Here is a 17,986-nt window from a genome sequence, read left to right on the forward strand (position 1 = left end):
ACTGCCGTGTGTTTCGCAAGGCTTTCTGCACTAATTAGCCTCATTGACTCAACGAAAAAGGAACAATGGCCGCTGATAACGGAACTCACTCCTGAGATGCGGTAATCCGGTACGCTGTACGGAGTAGCTGCATTCACTCTCACAGCACCGAGTTCAATGCAGTCCAGGCAGGCATGGACCAAAAGTTGGGATATCGCCAATGCGATGTTGAGGACAAACGGCAAAAGTTGAAGATGCGGCCAGTGTGGATTGAACACACGACCTTCAGATTAAGTGATTGAAGTTGACTTCAGTCTGACGCTCTCCCAACTGAGCTATGTCCGCCACGATCTTCGAATTGCGATGGCAGTTTTCGGGGCAGCAACGGAATAAGTCCCTGTTCGAAGTGGGGAGTAATCTCGGAGCCCTGACTTGGTCTTCTGGAGTGGATCCTCCAGAGTCTGCCTTCCGAACATTGGAGAGAGGAAAGAAATGGCGGTGGTCGGCTGTGCCTGAGGGAAGCAGATGGAAATCCAGGAAACATTCTGCAGGTGGCATCGATCAAGAGAGCGAATTACAGGAAAGAAGGGGCAAGGGGCGTGGCTGAATGCTATCTCGTCAGTCAGCTGCTCCCTCAGCTAGCTGTCTTGGTTTCTTCCCCTTTCAACTCCCAAATCCCTTCGGCACCCCCAAAGTTTCCAAGAAGAATTGATGTGCGAGTGCGGCAGGTTTGACAGGTTTGACAGTTTGCTTGATATGCCGAGACAAGGGACAACAACGGCTGACAACAATCTGACAGATTATTGACGACAAGTTCGCAACCAACGAGTCCACGCTAGCGGCGTCAGTCAGGGCCCGCCGCGTTGGTAAGGATGGCAGTTAATATCGGCCTCATCCTGCTGACTTACTCTCGTTTGTCTTGGTCCACCTCAACAATCGGGCCCTCTTCTTCTTGAAACAATTTCAACTTTACGATGTTGCTCAACCAAGTTGCTTTTCGAGGTCCCTGTCCGTATGAGACGGTACTATTAGACAACAGCGCCGGGCCTCTGTGCCCCGGAGTGTAAATCAACGCTGGCACCATCAAGCGGCCGACGGTCAGCCTGAACCGTGACAGCCACCGACCACAGCCGCCCGAAGTGGTATCATGAACTTCCGGGACGCCTCCAAAGACGGATCTGTTCCGATCCCAGTACCTCGGTTCGGCCTCGTATTTCTTCAAAGATTACAGAGCGGCCTCCAAGAACCCCCTTTCGCGTTTGCGCCAGCCGCGGCACCACAGAGTCAACTTCCAGTGGCTCGATTCCCAAGCTCATAGGAGACGTGTTGGCACCGCCATCACGGCATCGCCTACCATCACCACCTTGACGAGAAGAAGCACAGACGCCTTACATCCCCCCCAGCTCCCCAAATCTTGGACACCGACTCATCATGCTGCCGCAATTCCGCACAACATGAGTCGCGCGGCCAAGGCAGAGCAATCTGGCAATCTCAGCCCGGTTACCAACACACAGGGTCCCCGGGGCTGGGCCGCGTAACGGTGCCATGAGACCAGGACAGTCTCCTCCCATTTCCCCTTCTCTCTTTCGCACCCACCTTGGTCCCTGGGCCCTGGCACGGTGGCACCTCCAAATCTCCATCCTCGGTGAAGCCCTATGAAGAACGAGTGGAACAAGGGAAACCCTCCCCTGGAACTTGTGCGTTCGGATGTCAAGGGTCCTCTTCCCACACTCTCCCGATTCTCGCAGGTTACTTGTTTTTCTCACGGGGGCAAACACTAGCAAATCCCATCGGTGCGGTCCAGTTCCGTTTTTTTCGCGCTTCAGCCGTCGCTATAATAATAACCCATGTGCGGCACAGCAGAGACTTACTCAAACCTACCGGGCTGTTCGATACGACAGATACCTAGTATGCCTCGGCGACTCTATCCATCCAAATCATGGGGTGTCAAGCGGCTCAAACCCTCTCGATCATCAGATCATGGCATCTGAGGCAGTTTCTTCCACCGCCGAGTCAGGACTCGTCACTGTTTCCCTCGATTCCCAGATTTTCTTGATGATCTCTCATCTATCACCAAGACCGTGCACTGTAGCGCACTGACGGTTAACTGAGCACACACCACAGATTAAGAATTCCCGACTTCCGGGGGCCGGCCCCGAACCACAAGAGTCGAACATCCCCATCGCATGGGTGCCCAGAACAACATCCAGGATCCTAGGGTAACCATACAGATATCCACCTCCCAAGTCCACCTCATTGAAAAACGGCCGAGTCAAATCTGTAGGAGAAAGGAGCCACCTGTGACGTAGGTCTCCGCACAGTCGCCCATTCCCTTGGGCCGCGCTTGGACGGAGAACAGAGCACAGAAAGGCAATTCTTTCGGGGCCAAGAGAACGTCTCCATTATATCTGCGGATGCGGATATGGATCCCACAGTGAAGTTGTGAACAGCACAGGGCCCCATATCGCATACCACGAAACTGACAGCTACCTAATCACACTCCGCGCGCTCCTCGCATAGCAAGCGCTGGACTCGACTCGCTCGAAAAGGCTGAACAATCACCATGAGCAGAAAAACTTCAACACAATAAAAATGGGTAATGAGAGCATTCCTCGGCGTTGTCGGCACACAAGTTCACTCACATACGGATACACGCATCTAGCCAAACACTACGGATATTAGACGTCCCATAGACGGTACGGGCCAGAACGGACGGAGGGCCCAGTCTTGCCCGTGGATGTTTCCTTTTTCCCTTCCAGGTCTAGCGTTGTAGAGCCAACGGTGAACGGGGGCCCTGTCAAAACGGCTGTCAAAAAGTCAAAATAAAAGTCATCTAAGAAACTTCCCGATACGCCCAGAAGACTGCAGTCTGCGACTCCTTGACCCAAGATTCAGGGTTCCCTCTCCTGGGTTGTCCCTGATGAGAAAGTCTCATGATGAAGGGGTCACGAACCAGGGCCAATTGAACTTACCGTCCCTTCTAGGAAACAATTCTGGCATTTCGCGGGCAAAGTAATGTGCCAAGCCCTTCTAACAAGCCAAAAAACATACACCATGAACGCGAGCTATCACCACCAATTAATTCCTGGCAAAGCTGCCTAGATTCATCCTAGGACAGGCATTCGAGATGAGCTGTATCCCGCCGATGCCGTTGTCCATCCTGTTTGTTCACATCTTGGGTATCTGCCATAGCCACCGCAGCATTCCGTCTTCCCGCGGTCCAAGTCTCAAAGAGCATCCAAGTCCTGAATCTAACCCCCCCCCCCCCTTCTCCAGCTAAATAAGAAGTTAGGAACTCATCCGAAGTTTCTTTACTGGACTTCTCACTCAGCCTTCAGGGGCTTCGTCCGAAGTGGGACCTCGGTCAACTCTTAGTGCGAATCACCGCAAGTCTGCAATTGCATAGAGTTGTAACGGGGCAAAAACTGCAAGGAGACAAAACTCGCAATGTTGATCAACAGTTGACAACACCCTATTCAGGCTTCAAAACAGAGGATACAACGACCTCACGCCAGTGTCCCTAGCGAAAGAACGATTTTCCATTTTTCAAACCCCGACCCCCCGGTCCGGCGCCGCGGGCCCTCCCGCTCGCCTCTCAACGCCCATCCAAACTTCCCTGGGAGGAACCCCGTTGCGAGTTTCAACACCCTCAATGTCCGCCTCCCGGCCGGTCCAATCGACAATGATGCCCAACGTACGAGCTCCATTGAACCCGAAAAAAATTAGAGAGAACACTGGAGAATCATGTTCTTCATCACACCGGCACGCAGGGAAGAGAAACAAGAATTTGACTCCAACACGCCCAACCTCGCCCTTGATCGCCAATTTGCACCCTAGGTCGCGCATAGTCGTACGCAGCGGGTGATGGCGCGGGACATCACAGCCCTCTGACAGGGAGGTAATATGAGCATGGTCTCTGCAATCAGAGGCTCGGAGCAGAATCTCCCATCTGCGTCATAGTCACCCAGTGACATTAACATGCACGGATACAGCGCGTCAATAACTTCTCTCTGCTCGGTTCTATTTCCATAACCCCTGGCCGTAATTCAACGCGTCTACTGGGGAAGCCACGCACCGCCAGTGCCGCACCGGCCGTCGGTCATCGCCGTCTTCGTCCTCGTCTGCATATGTACAGCACGGTTACGTGTAACTGTCGTCGTCGTCGATTGTCGACATACCACAACAGGTGGGATAGGTGGGGAGGGTCCTTTTCTCGTCCGAAAAGACAGAGACGAGACGATGCGTTCGCAACCACCCCACTAAAGACGTTGGAAATGAGCCACCTCTACCGCGGCTTTACGGCGCATCTCCCGACGTGGACAGTGCCAAACCCCATCCAACATCCCCGAACTCATGTCCCATTCGGGGCCTCGCAGGACTCCTCAACCGACGCTGACCTGCCCTCTTGGGCAGAAGCCGTGGAACAACCCCCGAACCACAACGCTCTTGGCACAGAAAAAAAACACTGCAGAAAGGGCCAGCTATCATGAAACGGGACATCTTTACTGAAGCGGTGGAACAAGCCCCCGAGGCAACGGGGGGTCGGTTGAACCCAAGCTCCAACAGCACGCAAGTCTCATTGGCCCTCAACCACCCTGAACGGTGAACCTGACTACGGAACAGAAGCCGTCGTTGCCTCGTTGGTGGGTGATGACTACCCAGCTCGGCGTTGCCAGCCCGCGTCGAGTTCCGCGTTCCTCCCATTGGCGCGCTCTCTATCGTTTGAAACTCGTCAAGGCCTCATTACAGCGTACACACCAACCAGACGACACTTCGGATATTCTTCGCAAGATTCGCACATGCACACGTCTGTCTGTATGTGTCGTCCAATGCGTTCCGCCTCCCGAGTCTTCCTCCCATTGCCGCCTGGGCAGAAAAGTCTACCCTCACTACAACCTGCGGACGGAGCACGGCGTACCAAGGCGCCAAGTCAACGAGTCTTCGGACACAATGCCGATGGGGGTTTTGAGGGTGGGAAACAAACCCCAGGCTATCGGTGTTTAGATATGCTGTTGCAAAGTAAATCGGCCCTTTGCAGGCGTTGCAAGGGACAAGCGCACGTCGAATTTCGAACACCACCATCCGTATGCCTGTTCCCTCCCCGGCACTTTGAAACAGGTACGTTATCGATCAGGCACGTTCGGATGATGTTCGCGGCAGTTGTATACGCAGTATGGTGACTGCTCGAAACTCGAATCTGCGAATGCCTTCATTACCAGCTCTGATAAGGGTCTCAAGTATTCCTCGTGCTTCAGGGGGAAACGACTGCGGATATCGTGTCTGAAGTTTCTACTCCCAAAAAGCTAAGCATCTTTTTCGTATTTGTTGCTATCTAGAGGCACCTCCGGCATAGCTATTGGCAGACCTGAGCGCGGACTGGACTACCTCCTGACAGTTATCTCATTTCACACAAGTACAGAGACTTTGGCTGTTGGAAGCCCCCTTGCCTATTTCTTGAACGACCAAGTCCCCTGGTTCGTATGTGCCCTCACCAAAGCTGGACGGCATCCAGATAAGGTGAGAAGGGCCTACGGTCTATAATCTAGATGGTTGATTCGCGCGTATGGACCTCGACAAGAAAGGGGGTCCGCAATCCTTAAACCCCAGTCACGATGGTGAGCATGCCTGGCGAAATGTCACCATCGTGATCCGGGTTCTTCAGCACCCGATCGCAGCCTTTGCGAGAGCGAGCATTCCCGACTTGTGAACAAAACTCAACATGCAACTCTGCAAATTGTGTCGTCGTCAGCATCGAGGATGAAACCCAGCCTGTGATGATACACGAGCAGCAATCCCCGTATCACGAGACGGAAGATGGCGTGCTTCGTTTTCCCCCTAGAGTGAACCGCACTGACAACTTTGTCAATGGCAATTTCGCTGGCCAAGAGAAAGTCGATTGCGAACTCTGCGCGCGCCTCGGCCTTCTCTTCGAAGCGGTCAACATGAACGATATCCGGGGCCGAAATGGACCAAGATTGCGCTTTCTCCCCAAACGCCCGTTTCACAGACAATAATTATCCACAATCTTCCGATCAGTCCGCCGATGACCTCAAAGTTTCCCAGCGTGGACGGGATCCGAATAATTCAGGGGATATCGCATCGCATCCGCCGAATATTCGCCGCGTACAGAGTAGAGTTGTTTAGTATCGTGAGCCGGCGAGGGGAAAGGGGACTCGGAAGACAAAGCCCCCTTGCCAAGACCATGGGAGTTTATCAAGTCTTCGATATCAATTAGCCCCCTAGAATACAACAATAGTCACGATAGCTTGACTTACACCTTGCGACGATTGCTATCAGGGACAACCACAACTCTAATAGAGTTGCAACATGGAAACTCTAAGCACAGCCGCCAAGACCCCTGTGAGCCACGCTGTCGAAAACATGCGTCTGGTGGGCTGCCACGCTGTCTCTAAGTTCAAAGCCTTGTGCCCCGGAGCAGCAAGGATACCAAAAACTTTCCTCAACGTCAAGCCGGACCAGAATTCGGGTCCGGGTTCGCGGGGGTAGCGGGCGCCAACGTCTGCGAGTCGATTTACCTCTGTCCCAGCGACGATGACAATCTAACACGGCCCCCAAGAAACAGCAGATTAGAAATACAAAGCTTCACAACTGGCTCTCACCTGGCAGCGGCCACGGTAATGATCGCCAACAAGGAAACAGGGGGTGGATATTGGTACCTTATTGTGTAGTTTTGCCATTTGGGGGCAGTCCTTCTGTGACCGGACGGCGTTGACCTACAAGTCAGGAAAGTCACGCGAACCGGGCCGGCACAAGGACAAGGACCCCGGGGACGACCTACATTCAAAAACCGGCAAGCGGGATACCCGCCGTGCCGCTCATCTTTTCTGTTTTTCTGTTTTTCTTTTTCTGCCCACACCCCGACCTTGGTAATTGGCAAACAATGAGAAATCGACTGAAAACTAAATGGTGGCGAAATTCCAATGCTACCGTACCGCAGCAGAGTCAGAAGTCGAAATTCCATAGCGGTTCATCGTGTCGGTCCCCGCAGAGGAAGGGAGAGGGGCCCGAGGGGGAAAATGAGTAGAGATGACGCTTCGTCTCGGCCCGTTTGACAGGGACCGGGGAGGCTGAGAATTCCAGAAGACGCGGCGATCAGACGAAACCCGTGCAACAAGTTCAACGACACGGCTGAAGAAAGTACGGGTAGTCTTCACGAGAAGAAACGCTCTTGTGTATGCTGCTGTGAAAATGGGATATTCGCATACGCCATAGATGGGGTTTGCGGAAATTGTCACTGACTTGTAACCCTCTGCGCCTGTCAGCCATAAACTCATGGCAGAGGCCTAGGAAACAAGGGAAGAGTACTTTCCAGGACAGACGTGATACGCAGCCGGCAGGTCACAGGAGGCGCTCGAAGAAGCATTCATTGACCTGTGATTTGGAAGCTCTGATGGAGCCAAATCGACGCGCCCAAGCCCATCGCAGCCACGCAGAGGACGTCATCAATGCAACGAAGCGGTATCCCAAAGTGGAGGTATGGGGAGGTCTCATGACGGACGCCCCCGACGCCAATCACTACCGAACTCGAGCCGCCGCACCGAAACCGTTGAGAGCGGCGCACCGTCTGCTTGGGAATTTGGATTGACATGTGGCGTATTACACAGTAGGTTGAGGTGGTAAGGTGTTCCGGAAATAACAGCGGGTGGGCGCGAAGGCGCCGCAGATTTGCAAGATCTGTTCATGCCAGGCACTCGTAGCGGCTAATGAGACTGGCGGCTGGGGGAGCCGTCGATACGCCGGCGACCTGGTTCGGCGTATCCGTAGTCTGCGACCCTGAAACGCAGGAGGTGACGGCGTTTTTGCCCCGCCAAGGTTGCAAGGCTGTATTTGTTGTTGTCGATACGTTCCATCTATCCCGTGGCATTTGGAATGTAGGGGTTAGCTACCCTGTGAGACCATAGGATTCGGCCTAGGTCTCCAGAATTGGTCGGGTTGTAAGGTCGGTATGACTTTCTAAAACCACAAGTCTAGATCAGCATTCTTTGTTGATGTTGCCGTTCCATACACCTATTGGCCCCCCTTGAAATGAGCTGAGCTGAGCTTGGCAACAACAATTTTGCAGCTGACTGAAGGATCATCTCCAAATCGAGGTGTTGGTTGTGGCAATAAAACCATAAGGAACAAAGCCTCTCACGTAAAGGAGCCAATTGGGCAATCCAGAGGTTAAGGTGGATCTGGCCTGCAAGTCTGGGCACGCGTATTGAAACCTATCGAGGATGAAGCTGCCTCTTTGGGTTCAACTCCCTCTGATGCCCTGGTTGTAAGAATCCTTCGTCCAAGGTAGTTGAACTCCCAAAACAATGGTTCAGCCGCTGATTGGCTTCGGACAGGCGGTGAGAGAGGAAACAGATCTTCTCTCCTTCGTGGTAGAGAGTTTTCGAAGCCACCGAAAGCCCCAATTGGCAGATCTGAGAGATGAGATTGAAATAGACACAGAGAGCGAACAAAGCCTTTGCCGCCCACACCGTCAACCACTTGGCTGGGGTTTCCCGACCCTCTGGCTCAGCTGCCCTGGGTTGAACCCGGCACAGTGACAAATGGAGTGTAAGACGTCAACTGCGTAGGCAGAACGCAATTCAATACCAATCGTTCCTAGTTCATGCACATTCGATGTGTGTCTTTAGGATGCCCAAGACGTGCTCCGTAATTAGAGAAAAGGGTCCGACGGGTAATCAACACATGGGAGCGTCGATCCAAGCCAATCTTTCCGTAGCGCCACTCAAACCCGCAGACTTCATTAGTCGGCGGGTATGATCTGCCACCAAAGGGGCTCCATTTGGTGCGACCGAGGTGCCGGTCAATTACTTGACCTCCAAGACCCATCCCATTAGAGCAAGGACAGACAAGTGAGACGGAGTCCATGAAGTCCGAATCGATTCGAACATCCTGTAACAGCAACCAACAAAGAGGGGAAGCGGCCGCTTTGCAGAATAATAGAAAAATCTTGTTGGTCAATACATGCACACGAAAGGGTCGAGGAGATGTAGCCGCTGCAAGTCATTCGAGTCGTGCGTGACGTGACGACACAAAGTTGAGCTGTTTGAGTCCTCTGTCTGGTTTCTCTGGTAGAGTTGTCGAGGGCTGTCCTTCCGCGGGCCCCGCACCATGCAGAGAAAACCGTTTCCAGTAAAGCTCGGAGCCGGATTTGAGGCCAGTTGCATCGATGCTGTCCACGGGTGGTATTCGAGCGGGGCTCAGGGAACTTCTTGAGAGCTTGGGACCGCTAACTCTAAGAGGGTCGTCCCTCGGCTGGCAGAACTTCGATATGATTGCTGAAGATTTCAACGACCCGACTGGCCAGATGGGCTTGTTTTCTTTGGGGGGTATCATCGCCGTGATCGCCAACTCCGGCGGGCGGCGGGTCATATGCGGCTGCTATGCGGTTGGTTCTAACAGTCACTGCTCGTTGGCCAGAACGATCCCACGTTGCTTCTATTTACCCTGAGTCGGGGGCTGGTTGATGCACATGACGAAAACACCTGTCTGTACCTAATCCATGAAAGAAGGTCTTTACAGAGTCCTGGTCGTCTGCAACGATGTTTGCACCAATAGTTGCCCGCCTGCAGCGCCGGCGACACGCTTGATTGGATACAGGCAGGTTGGCGGCAACTCGTCCACCAGGACGTGTCATCTCTCACCTGCCACTGAAAGACGTTGTTGCAGCCGGTCTGCATCTTGACTTTTGACTTTTGCCTCGCAGTCCGGATTGGGAACAGGGGCAATAGCTAGTATTCCCGTGCCATGGAGTCTTTGCCCCTTTGTCTGGCAAAGGCGGAACCTGGAAGATATAGCTCGTAATCTGTCAGTTGCCGTCGGCCGAGTGGGAATACTTGAATCGTCCGCCGAGATGATTGCCGGGTCTGGCCTAGGTAAGCTCGTGGATAAGATCCATTGCAAACGCCCCAAGCCCAAAATGTGCCTTTTGATGAGGCAGCCATATCGAAATTGGACCCGGCCGCGTGGGTAGAAGAAGGTGGCCGTCTTCGGTTCGCGTGTCGAGGCAAAGTAAATCGGGTGGCGTGGCGTCAGGGTTCCGTCAAATCGTTTACGGCCGATTCAGCCATATCTCCAAGCGAGAATCCCGCCCCCGCAGCGCGGACCCAGAGCAACCATAGGGTGAATTGCCCGCCTCCCCGAGGCCGGCCCAGGAGGAGTGACAACAGTGGGTGTCACCGGTATGCAGCTTGTGGTGTTCCGGACCTGCGATGCGATGCACCGCTGTGCAGCTGCGGGGTGGCATGATTCTTCTATAGTTATGTAGTGTCAGGCAAGTGGGCGAGTGCCTGACTGGCCCAGAAAATTTTCTGTCTGCCTTTGGCCGGGTCGCTGCATTGTAGACACCGGCTGTCCCTGGGTTACCGTGTATGTGATGTAAATTCGAGGCAAAGTGTATGGCGATGGTTCCCTGTAGCTGTAGCTGCACCCGTGTCTGATGCGTCAGTACTCGTGTTTGCGTGGCGCCGAAACCCTAGGTTAACGTCGACAGCGACTTTGACATTCGACCTTGACACTGTCCGCTATCCTGATGGGTAGTGACACAAAGATGAGTCGACATATGGGTACGTCGTTCAACGTGTGCATGTCAATAAGCAAAAGATGGCGTAGAAGCACGCATGGAACATTGTCGTTTCGGTGCAAGAGACCAATAAGGGGTGGAGAGAAACCCAGCGCCCCTTCGGCCGAGATAGTACGTGTGAAAGCAAAGGCGTGTCCTGTGTAGCCGTCCGCGGTGGACGTGTGTCTATATTCGTAGCTTTGAACGAATAGGTATCCGCAGTTGGGGGCTAGAATAGAATACAGCAAAGGTATCTGTACTCCGTATTCAAGTATGTGTCCGTATGTAGGCATTGGTCAGAGCAGCCCAAACAGGGCATGTTGCGGTTGGCAAAGACAGCCTTACAGGCCTGGCAGGTCTGACGTTTTCTGGTTGCTAAGACTCTGCGGGCGGTGATGTCTGACCGCCTCGTGCATTGGCATTGATTGATCGAGCTGTGCCGTTCGCTGCTTTCGTCTCCCGCGGGTGAGTATCCCAACAAGCTGGTTCGGCTTCGGTGGTTATCTGTTTGCCTTGGACCAGATCCTTGGGGTCACATTGAAAGAGGCGGGCGATTTTGGGGAGAGAGGTCAGAGAAGGCATCTCTGCGCGTTAGACAGCTAAGCGCCCGTGCCAATGCTTCTCGAACAAAAAAAACAAAAAGCATTGTCGTGACCGCTGGGCTGGGATTGACGAGGGCACTGTGTAATGTGTTTTCTTGAGACAAACCGTGACCAGATATGATTGCGGCCGTAAGATGAAAGTGGGGGAGAAGAGCAGGCCAGGTTATTGTTCGCGTGGATGCCGGCCCAAAAGAGAAGGCCTTTCGAGGAGTTGGGGGCTGGAAGCTTGGAAGTCGAAAGGAGTTTGGGATTTGACGGGAGCATCAGGCTAGATGACCGGGCTGGAAGCGTACGATACCCAAGCCCTGCGAGAGGTAACGCAGCAGGGGCCTGGCTGTGATTCATCAATTCAACCGTTCGTGGCTCCTTCTGCCTGGCTTGTCGCTGCTGCTGGTTCCTTCCAATGCTGGCGATTGCCGAAGTTCTGCTCTTGCTCTTTCTCTTGCGCCTGCTCTCGCACTCTGGCTCCTGCCCCATACATCGTGAGGTGGGCAGGCCCAGTACCTCTGGGGCATCTGGCGATGAAGCGACAGAGCGTCTCGGGAAGTCGGTCCTTACGCAGCAGGTACCTCAAGTATCCAGGTACACCTTGCACGGATACCTCTTACCTAAGGACTAAGGTTGATAGACGGGTCGGTCCAGATCGCTCCTTACATAATCCCGCGACTGCTCATGTTTGGTTTGTGCTGGAGAAGACGGGATGAAATGTGCAGTGCGCTTGCATCGCCCCGGTGCTTGGGCTCTGAATCTCTGATGGGCCCATGGGAAATCTCGAGTTCGTCTCTCGTTCCGTCTCCGCAGAGCGCCTGGGCCTCGATGCGCCCAGAGAGTCGTGTCCCGTTCCCCCCGACGAATCTCATGAGAGTGAGATACAGTATGAGCAGTGTTGCTCCGTAGTAAATGACACTGGAACAGAATAGACAACCCAAAAACACACGCATACACCGGGAGCTTTGGAAAGAAGTGGCCCAACCGTACCGAATGCCAGGCCCCCGTTCAATCCCTGTCCTATCCGCCCAAACGTGAAATCCACACCAGCCCGTCCAAGGGATCCGACAGTGCAAATCCCCCCTTCCGGCGACGAGAAAACCCAACCTAAAAGACCAACCCATAAGAAAGTGGCTAGTGCAGGGCACCCAGATACGTGGGACAGTCTATCGGGTATCCGGACAATGGGCAAACGGGGTTATTACGGATACCTCAGTGGGCTCAGAGACAAGTCTGACAGAAGAACCAACTGTGACGAGAGTGAGACAGACAAGACAGCATTTCAAGAGAAGAATAAGCAAACAATCCCAACCGCTGGAGGAAGAATAGGACGCAACCTGAAAATGGGCTTTTGCCATGAGCAAGGGGAAAACCAGTCTCCGCCTGCGGGCTCATGAGACCGCCCGCTCGTTAGGACACCACACACACAAACACACACACATACGGATACACACCCCAGATCGACTCATATCTGACACGTGCTGACAACGAGGAGGTAAAGGAGCGGTAAAGCGGAGACTTCTGACGAATAAACACGAGGGCCGAACAGCAGGCAGGTCTGCGGCTTGTCGGGCTTTTGCCAAGATGGATTCGCGAATCCTTCCTGTTGGTAACGGAATTTCAATCCCTCCTCGCCCTCTTCCTTTTTCTCACCCAACCCTTACCTTGCTGCTTCGCCTCACCACTGCTGCCATCCTATCCTTCTCCTCGGGATTGTGGAACGTGAAGTTTCCCCTTTGACGGGATTTTCTTGATCCTGGGGTGGGTGGTCTCGGGGATGAAGTACTGGGATCGTCGTCGGTTTATGGACGGGAATACCATCCGCCCGGGGGTTCAGTTGGGATTGGAATGGGGCGAGGGGGGCGGCGAGGGGGAGGCCTAACGGACTGGAAGTCACATCGCGGCGCAAGTGAACCTCACTAATAACCTAATAGAGATTTCGTTTGGCTGGAAGATGGGGCCATGTTGTGAAGTCTAGACTCTGAACTTCTAAAGAGAACTTGCCCTGATCAGCAAGGGACGGAGTCTCGGATGATAGACGGAGCAATGCCTGGGTACGTAGTCCAGAAGGAAACAGTCTTATTACCTTGCGAAGTACGTATCGTTTGCAGTTCAACTCTCTAAAGTCTCCCGGATGCTCAAATCGTCTTTGGCGCGCGTACTGAGGGAAAGCAGGAAGAGGGAGGTGATGATAAGGTACGATGGATGCACATTGAAATGAACAAGGTGCAACCGCCCGCATTTAGCCTCTCCTCGAAAAAGAGGCGTGTCTACCTATTCTCCGTACCTGAACGTTTGATCGCTGGACCACGCGCTTGTCCTCCCCCCCTTCCTCACGATACCCCAATACATGTACGAACAGGTACGGAGAACGGTGTATTCCTCTTTGGGGACGCTAGGTCCGACATCTCGTTCCATTGGCCTGGCTTCCAAAGGGAAAGAGGAGGGGGGCAAGGGTACGTAGCTTAGAGGTTGGATTTCCAACGAGGCGAGATGCCGTGATTCCTTACTTTACTTTAATCCTCCCCCCCCTCTTTCCCCTTGGTCTCCGATGAAGTGTCCAATCCCATTGTTTGATTGATTCTTGCGGATTACTCTTTCCAGCTTGGGGAGGACGGGACCCAAGCCACGCAAAGGCCTGTCGGGCTGCGGCTCACTTCTGGCTCCTCACGCAGGTTTCTCGTCAGATGGTTGACATGGGGTTTTGCATTTACTTCCTGGGTGTCGTTGCTAGTTCGTTGCGTGAACGGATATTATCAGCCCAGGCCAGACTCAACCAAGGGGGGGAACAGATGTCGCGCGAAAAGCTCGGATGGACAACGAAAGAAGTGGAGGTTCCTCGGCTTATTCAATGAACAACCAACCCGTACGCTTGTTTCTTCCCCTTTTTGTTTGGTAGTGGTGTGGGTTTTCCCGTATCTTCCTGCGACCTGCACCTGCATCTTATATCGCATCGGTCAAACAAAGTGGAGGACGTTGCGGTACCCGGTTCCGTACCTCTCAACTAAGTACGTACGGATAACCCTTTCTGAGATTCGAGAACCACAGGAACCACAGGAACCACAGGATGGAGATGGGCCGAGGAACGGGGCGCCGGGGAAAGCGTCCTCTTGCATCTACCTTACTGCGTATCTGGGCTAGCACGCCCAGAAAGAGTACACTTATATCCGCGACCCGGTGCGGGAAGGTAAAAAAGAAGGGAAAGGGAGGCCCGTCCGACTAAACCATTTCGGGTCCGGCTTGCTATCAAAAAGATGGCGGGCCCCCCATCCGTCCCGTTCGAACGATAGGTATCCGTACCTTAGGATGAGGTACGGAGTAAGTGGTGCACAACATACCGCAGGTTGAAGGGACTAGGACTAATAAGGTGGTCGGTGATACTCCGTACAATTCGTAGCTGTCTGGTCTGGTCTCTTTTTATTTTCTTTTTTTCCAATCTCCCCTTTTTTCTGATTGCGCCGAGTCGATCTAGATTTCGCAGCCCGCAAATGATATCTCTAATGGTAGGTACTGTACGGAGTAGCAACATCGCTTACGGCAAAAAAGGTGTGCAGCCAATTGACGAATCCGTTTCGACCTTTTTTTTTTTTTTTTTTGTCTTTCTTCTCGTTCGATCCGAGGTTCTGGTTGCCGGCTTTTTCTTCAACACCAGCTTTCTGGTCCCCAACCCAACAAACACACAACCCCGTTCTTCCCATTCCTCTCTCTCGGGTCCCGTACGCCCGTTCTCTTCCTTGGCCTTTACCGCCCTTTTCCCATCCGGAATCTAAATGATCAATGAGACAGGTCCAGCAGCGGCTGGAATGCTAAGAGCCTAAGAAGGGATGTGGACGGGAAGGCTGAAAACTAACAACCTAGCCACAAAGTTGAGGGGGGGTTTCCTCAAAGTTTTTAATTACAAACGAACAATCCCATATCCCTATTCGCAGTCTGGGCTATAGTAATCCAGGGCTTAGTTGGCTTGGTAGGGTACTTTTGCATCAGCCACAAAAAGCTGTCTACTCAGTCTTCCATAGTACACCTTGGTTGCTTAGAGGTACTCAATGTGGGAACAAGTACGCTACGGAACGCCTGGATATGAGCAATGGCGCGCGCCATCTTTCTAGGCAAGCTAAGCTAGCTGATTGCTTACCGCCCCTTCTGAAGGTTTCTTTCGACCTGGGCAGCTGGAAAACCAACAACCATGACCTGGGGGCGTGAGCTGGCTTTAGTGAGAGAGACAGTAAGGAGCATATTAATATAGCCTATGCCTATGCCGAGCCTCTCCCCCCAAGGTAGCGCACCCGACGATGCGGGATGGGATGGTGGGTGTTTGTTTGTTTGTGTGAGGCGTACCGGTACATGTGTTTTTGTTTCTTCTCCGCGGATGCAACGAGAATGTCTTTCGAGAGGTCGTTTTCCTTCAGGCTTCGAAAAGACCTACTCCCTGTGTGTGCCTGTGTCTGTCTCTGAGCCTCACATGCAATGCAATCAGCCAGGTTCCAGACTCTGCACATCTTACTTCCTGCTGCTGCAAGTTCGCAGAGGCACAATGTATGTACGATGAGGGGAGGGGTCTTAGCTAAGACGTGTATAACGGATGTCAGACTCAGGAACGAACACTACCTTCAAAGAGTTTGGGTTCCTCGGCTTCCCATGGGAGGGAGAGCAAGAGAAAGACAGAGACTTTGAATGGGATTGGACAAGGGAGACAGACACTTCCCCCCCTCGTCCCCGATGGGCTAAGCTCCGGACATATACAAGAGCCAGCTCCGTGCGAATCCCGGGGCTTGGAGACCCACCTCTAGCAAATTCCCACAGTCCCGTCGTGCCTCTTTCCTGGGACAGGGATATCTGCAACCTGGTGGTTCTGGACAGGGTTGCCAGGGTTCTCAGGCAGACCCCACTTGAGGGACACGGTTCCAGTCTTCCTGTTCCCAGTGAGAGGGCGCCCCGCTCTCCCAGTGTTCGCAGTGCCAGAGATTCGCACATCGCAGAACCCAGAAAAGCTCGGACATTCTTCCCAATTGGAAGGTACCAGGGCCCCCCGCTTCTCTGGGCCTCGTCTTCTCCACCCTTTTGTGCCAGCCGATGGCCATGGTTCATTCACCAGTGACCACCTCACAATCACAGAGGTGAGAGGTGAGCGCAGCAGAGACCGGGACGGGTACGCAGTACGGAGTGTGTACATACCTTACTGTTGTTCGTCGTTGTCTTCCAACACGCCCACTCGCCGCCCCTCCCTCGTCTCCCGTCCTCCGGGCAGGCTCCTCGTCCAACCCAACTTCCGTGCTTCCCAATGGAAGAGAGAACCTGAGCCTCTGAGGTGGATTATGGATTGTGGATTGTTGCTGGGATAGGTTTCTGGCGGTACGTATCGTCGTCTCCCCACCCGCCACGACCACCCCCATCCACACAGTTCGCGATTCCACACACAACACACCCCTGGTCGCAGTCGTAGTCGCAGTCCCAATCCCCGGTCCCAAGTGTCCCAGTGCCTGTGCTGACGCTTGGTATGCTTGGTGCTGGCTGGCTGGAATGTGTCTCTGGGCTGTCGGGTGTCTGTCGCAATTCTGGTGTGTCCTTCCCTCCGGTACGGCTAGGTAGGTACGTACCCCTCTCACACTCTAGCAGCACCAGCACCAGCACCAGCACCAGCAGGAGGGGGACCCGCCCCATTTGTGGATCTCGTCTCCGGCATGGGGCCATTCCACTCGTCGACGAGCCATGGGAGCCACCGTGCTGTGACCAGTCACCACTTTCCCAGCGAGGTGGGTTTTTAGTGTTACCACTGCATTGGAGTCCATGTTTGGTTTGGCCGCCGTCTGGTCTTTTTGTGGTGGGTTCCTACGTAGTATGTCTTTTGCGTCTTGCCCCGTCTCTGGCCCGGTCTCTTTCCTGCTGCCCACGCCTCTGTTGTGTCTGCACTGCGTACGGATAGTGTACGGATACCCTGTGCTGTGCTGTGTTGTGGTGCCGTTTCTTCATGGTACGGATACAGACACAGATACGTCGCTGCATCTTGCATCAAGTTCGCCAAATTGACCGACCGGCCGACCGACCGGGCATACAGAGAACATGGAGCATCGGGCGTGAACATCAACATGTGGTGCGCTGCACCGGGCGTGGATGAGGACAGCTGCAAAGTCTGGGACCGAACTAGCATTGGCGTTGGTGAATGGACTGGATTGGTCGTGTCATGGAGCTGCAACCCGACGCAAGACGCAACCTGCAAGAGAAGAAAGAGGCAGAGCCATCGGTAATGAGAGAGCAAGGCCTGCTAGGGACCTACCCTACGGTAGATAGAGTAATGTTGCAGGAGGAGTTGCAGACAGCCTGGAGAGGAGGTATGTGTATCCGTACCTCACACAGTAGTGTAAAGGTACATTTACGAATAGAGAATGGAAGACGAGACTCAGAGTCCAGAAGCCACCACCCCCCCATTGGAAGTCACCAAGGAAAACCAAACCAAAGCCTGGCACCTGCCTTTCCACCCAGCACTAGCCCTTCTCGACTCTAGCCTCCCTCAACCTTGCCTCTTAGCACGCTGCACCTTGTTTTCCCACTTTTTCCCACACTTCCTTTCAACCACCTCCTCCCCGTCAACTTACCTTGCTTTCCCGTCCTTCTTCTTCCTCGTCTTCCCCCTTCTTACACCACACCCTCTCTCCCAGGCCGACTCATTCCGAACAACTTGAACAGTTCGTTCGTGATCCGACTCCTGCTCTCTTTCTCGCCCGTTCCACAAAAAGGTCACGGCAAGAAGAGGACAAACACCGTCTTGCGAAGGATCTTGCTTTCGCCAGCACTCACATCTCGACTTTCCCGCTTCGCTGTAACCGCCGACGATCGACGCCCAGTT

At 53.6% G+C, this 17,986-nt stretch overlaps 4 protein-coding genes across 4 annotated transcripts; 1 reads left to right on the forward strand and 3 right to left on the reverse strand.

The window, feature by feature from the left end:
- Positions 1-6,028: 6,028 nt before the first annotated feature.
- Positions 6,029-7,491, reverse strand: CCOS01_16059 (uncharacterized protein; the record flags this gene model as incomplete). Its single annotated transcript, XM_060464197.1, has 5 exons — positions 6,029-6,218; positions 6,255-6,290; positions 6,718-6,774; positions 6,928-7,283; positions 7,372-7,491. The coding sequence occupies 5 exons, from the start codon at positions 7,489-7,491 to the stop codon at positions 6,029-6,031; spliced, it is 759 nt and encodes a 252-aa protein (XP_060305252.1).
- A 1,506-nt stretch (positions 7,492-8,997) lies between these two features.
- Positions 8,998-9,366, reverse strand: CCOS01_16060 (uncharacterized protein; the record flags this gene model as incomplete). The annotated part of the gene is made up of 1 exon (XM_060464198.1): positions 8,998-9,366. The coding sequence occupies one exon, from the start codon at positions 9,364-9,366 to the stop codon at positions 8,998-9,000; it is 369 nt and encodes a 122-aa protein (XP_060305253.1).
- A 2,194-nt stretch (positions 9,367-11,560) lies between these two features.
- On the forward strand, positions 11,561-12,256 carry CCOS01_16061 (uncharacterized protein; the record flags this gene model as incomplete). The annotated part of the gene is made up of 2 exons (XM_060464199.1): positions 11,561-11,739; positions 12,067-12,256. The coding sequence occupies 2 exons, from the start codon at positions 11,561-11,563 to the stop codon at positions 12,254-12,256; spliced, it is 369 nt and encodes a 122-aa protein (XP_060305254.1).
- A 4,199-nt stretch (positions 12,257-16,455) lies between these two features.
- CCOS01_16062 (uncharacterized protein) lies at positions 16,456-17,290 on the reverse strand (the record flags this gene model as incomplete). The annotated part of the gene is made up of 2 exons (XM_060464200.1): positions 16,456-16,882; positions 17,196-17,290. 2 exons carry the CDS (start codon positions 17,288-17,290, stop codon positions 16,456-16,458), a joined length of 522 nt encoding a protein of 173 aa, XP_060305255.1.
- Positions 17,291-17,986: the final 696 nt, after the last annotated feature.

Source organism: Colletotrichum costaricense (assembly GCF_030867565.1).
Source record: "Colletotrichum costaricense strain IMI 309622 chromosome Unknown Scaffold_27.1, whole genome shotgun sequence".
Taxonomy (NCBI): Eukaryota; Fungi; Ascomycota; class Sordariomycetes; order Glomerellales; family Glomerellaceae; genus Colletotrichum; species Colletotrichum costaricense.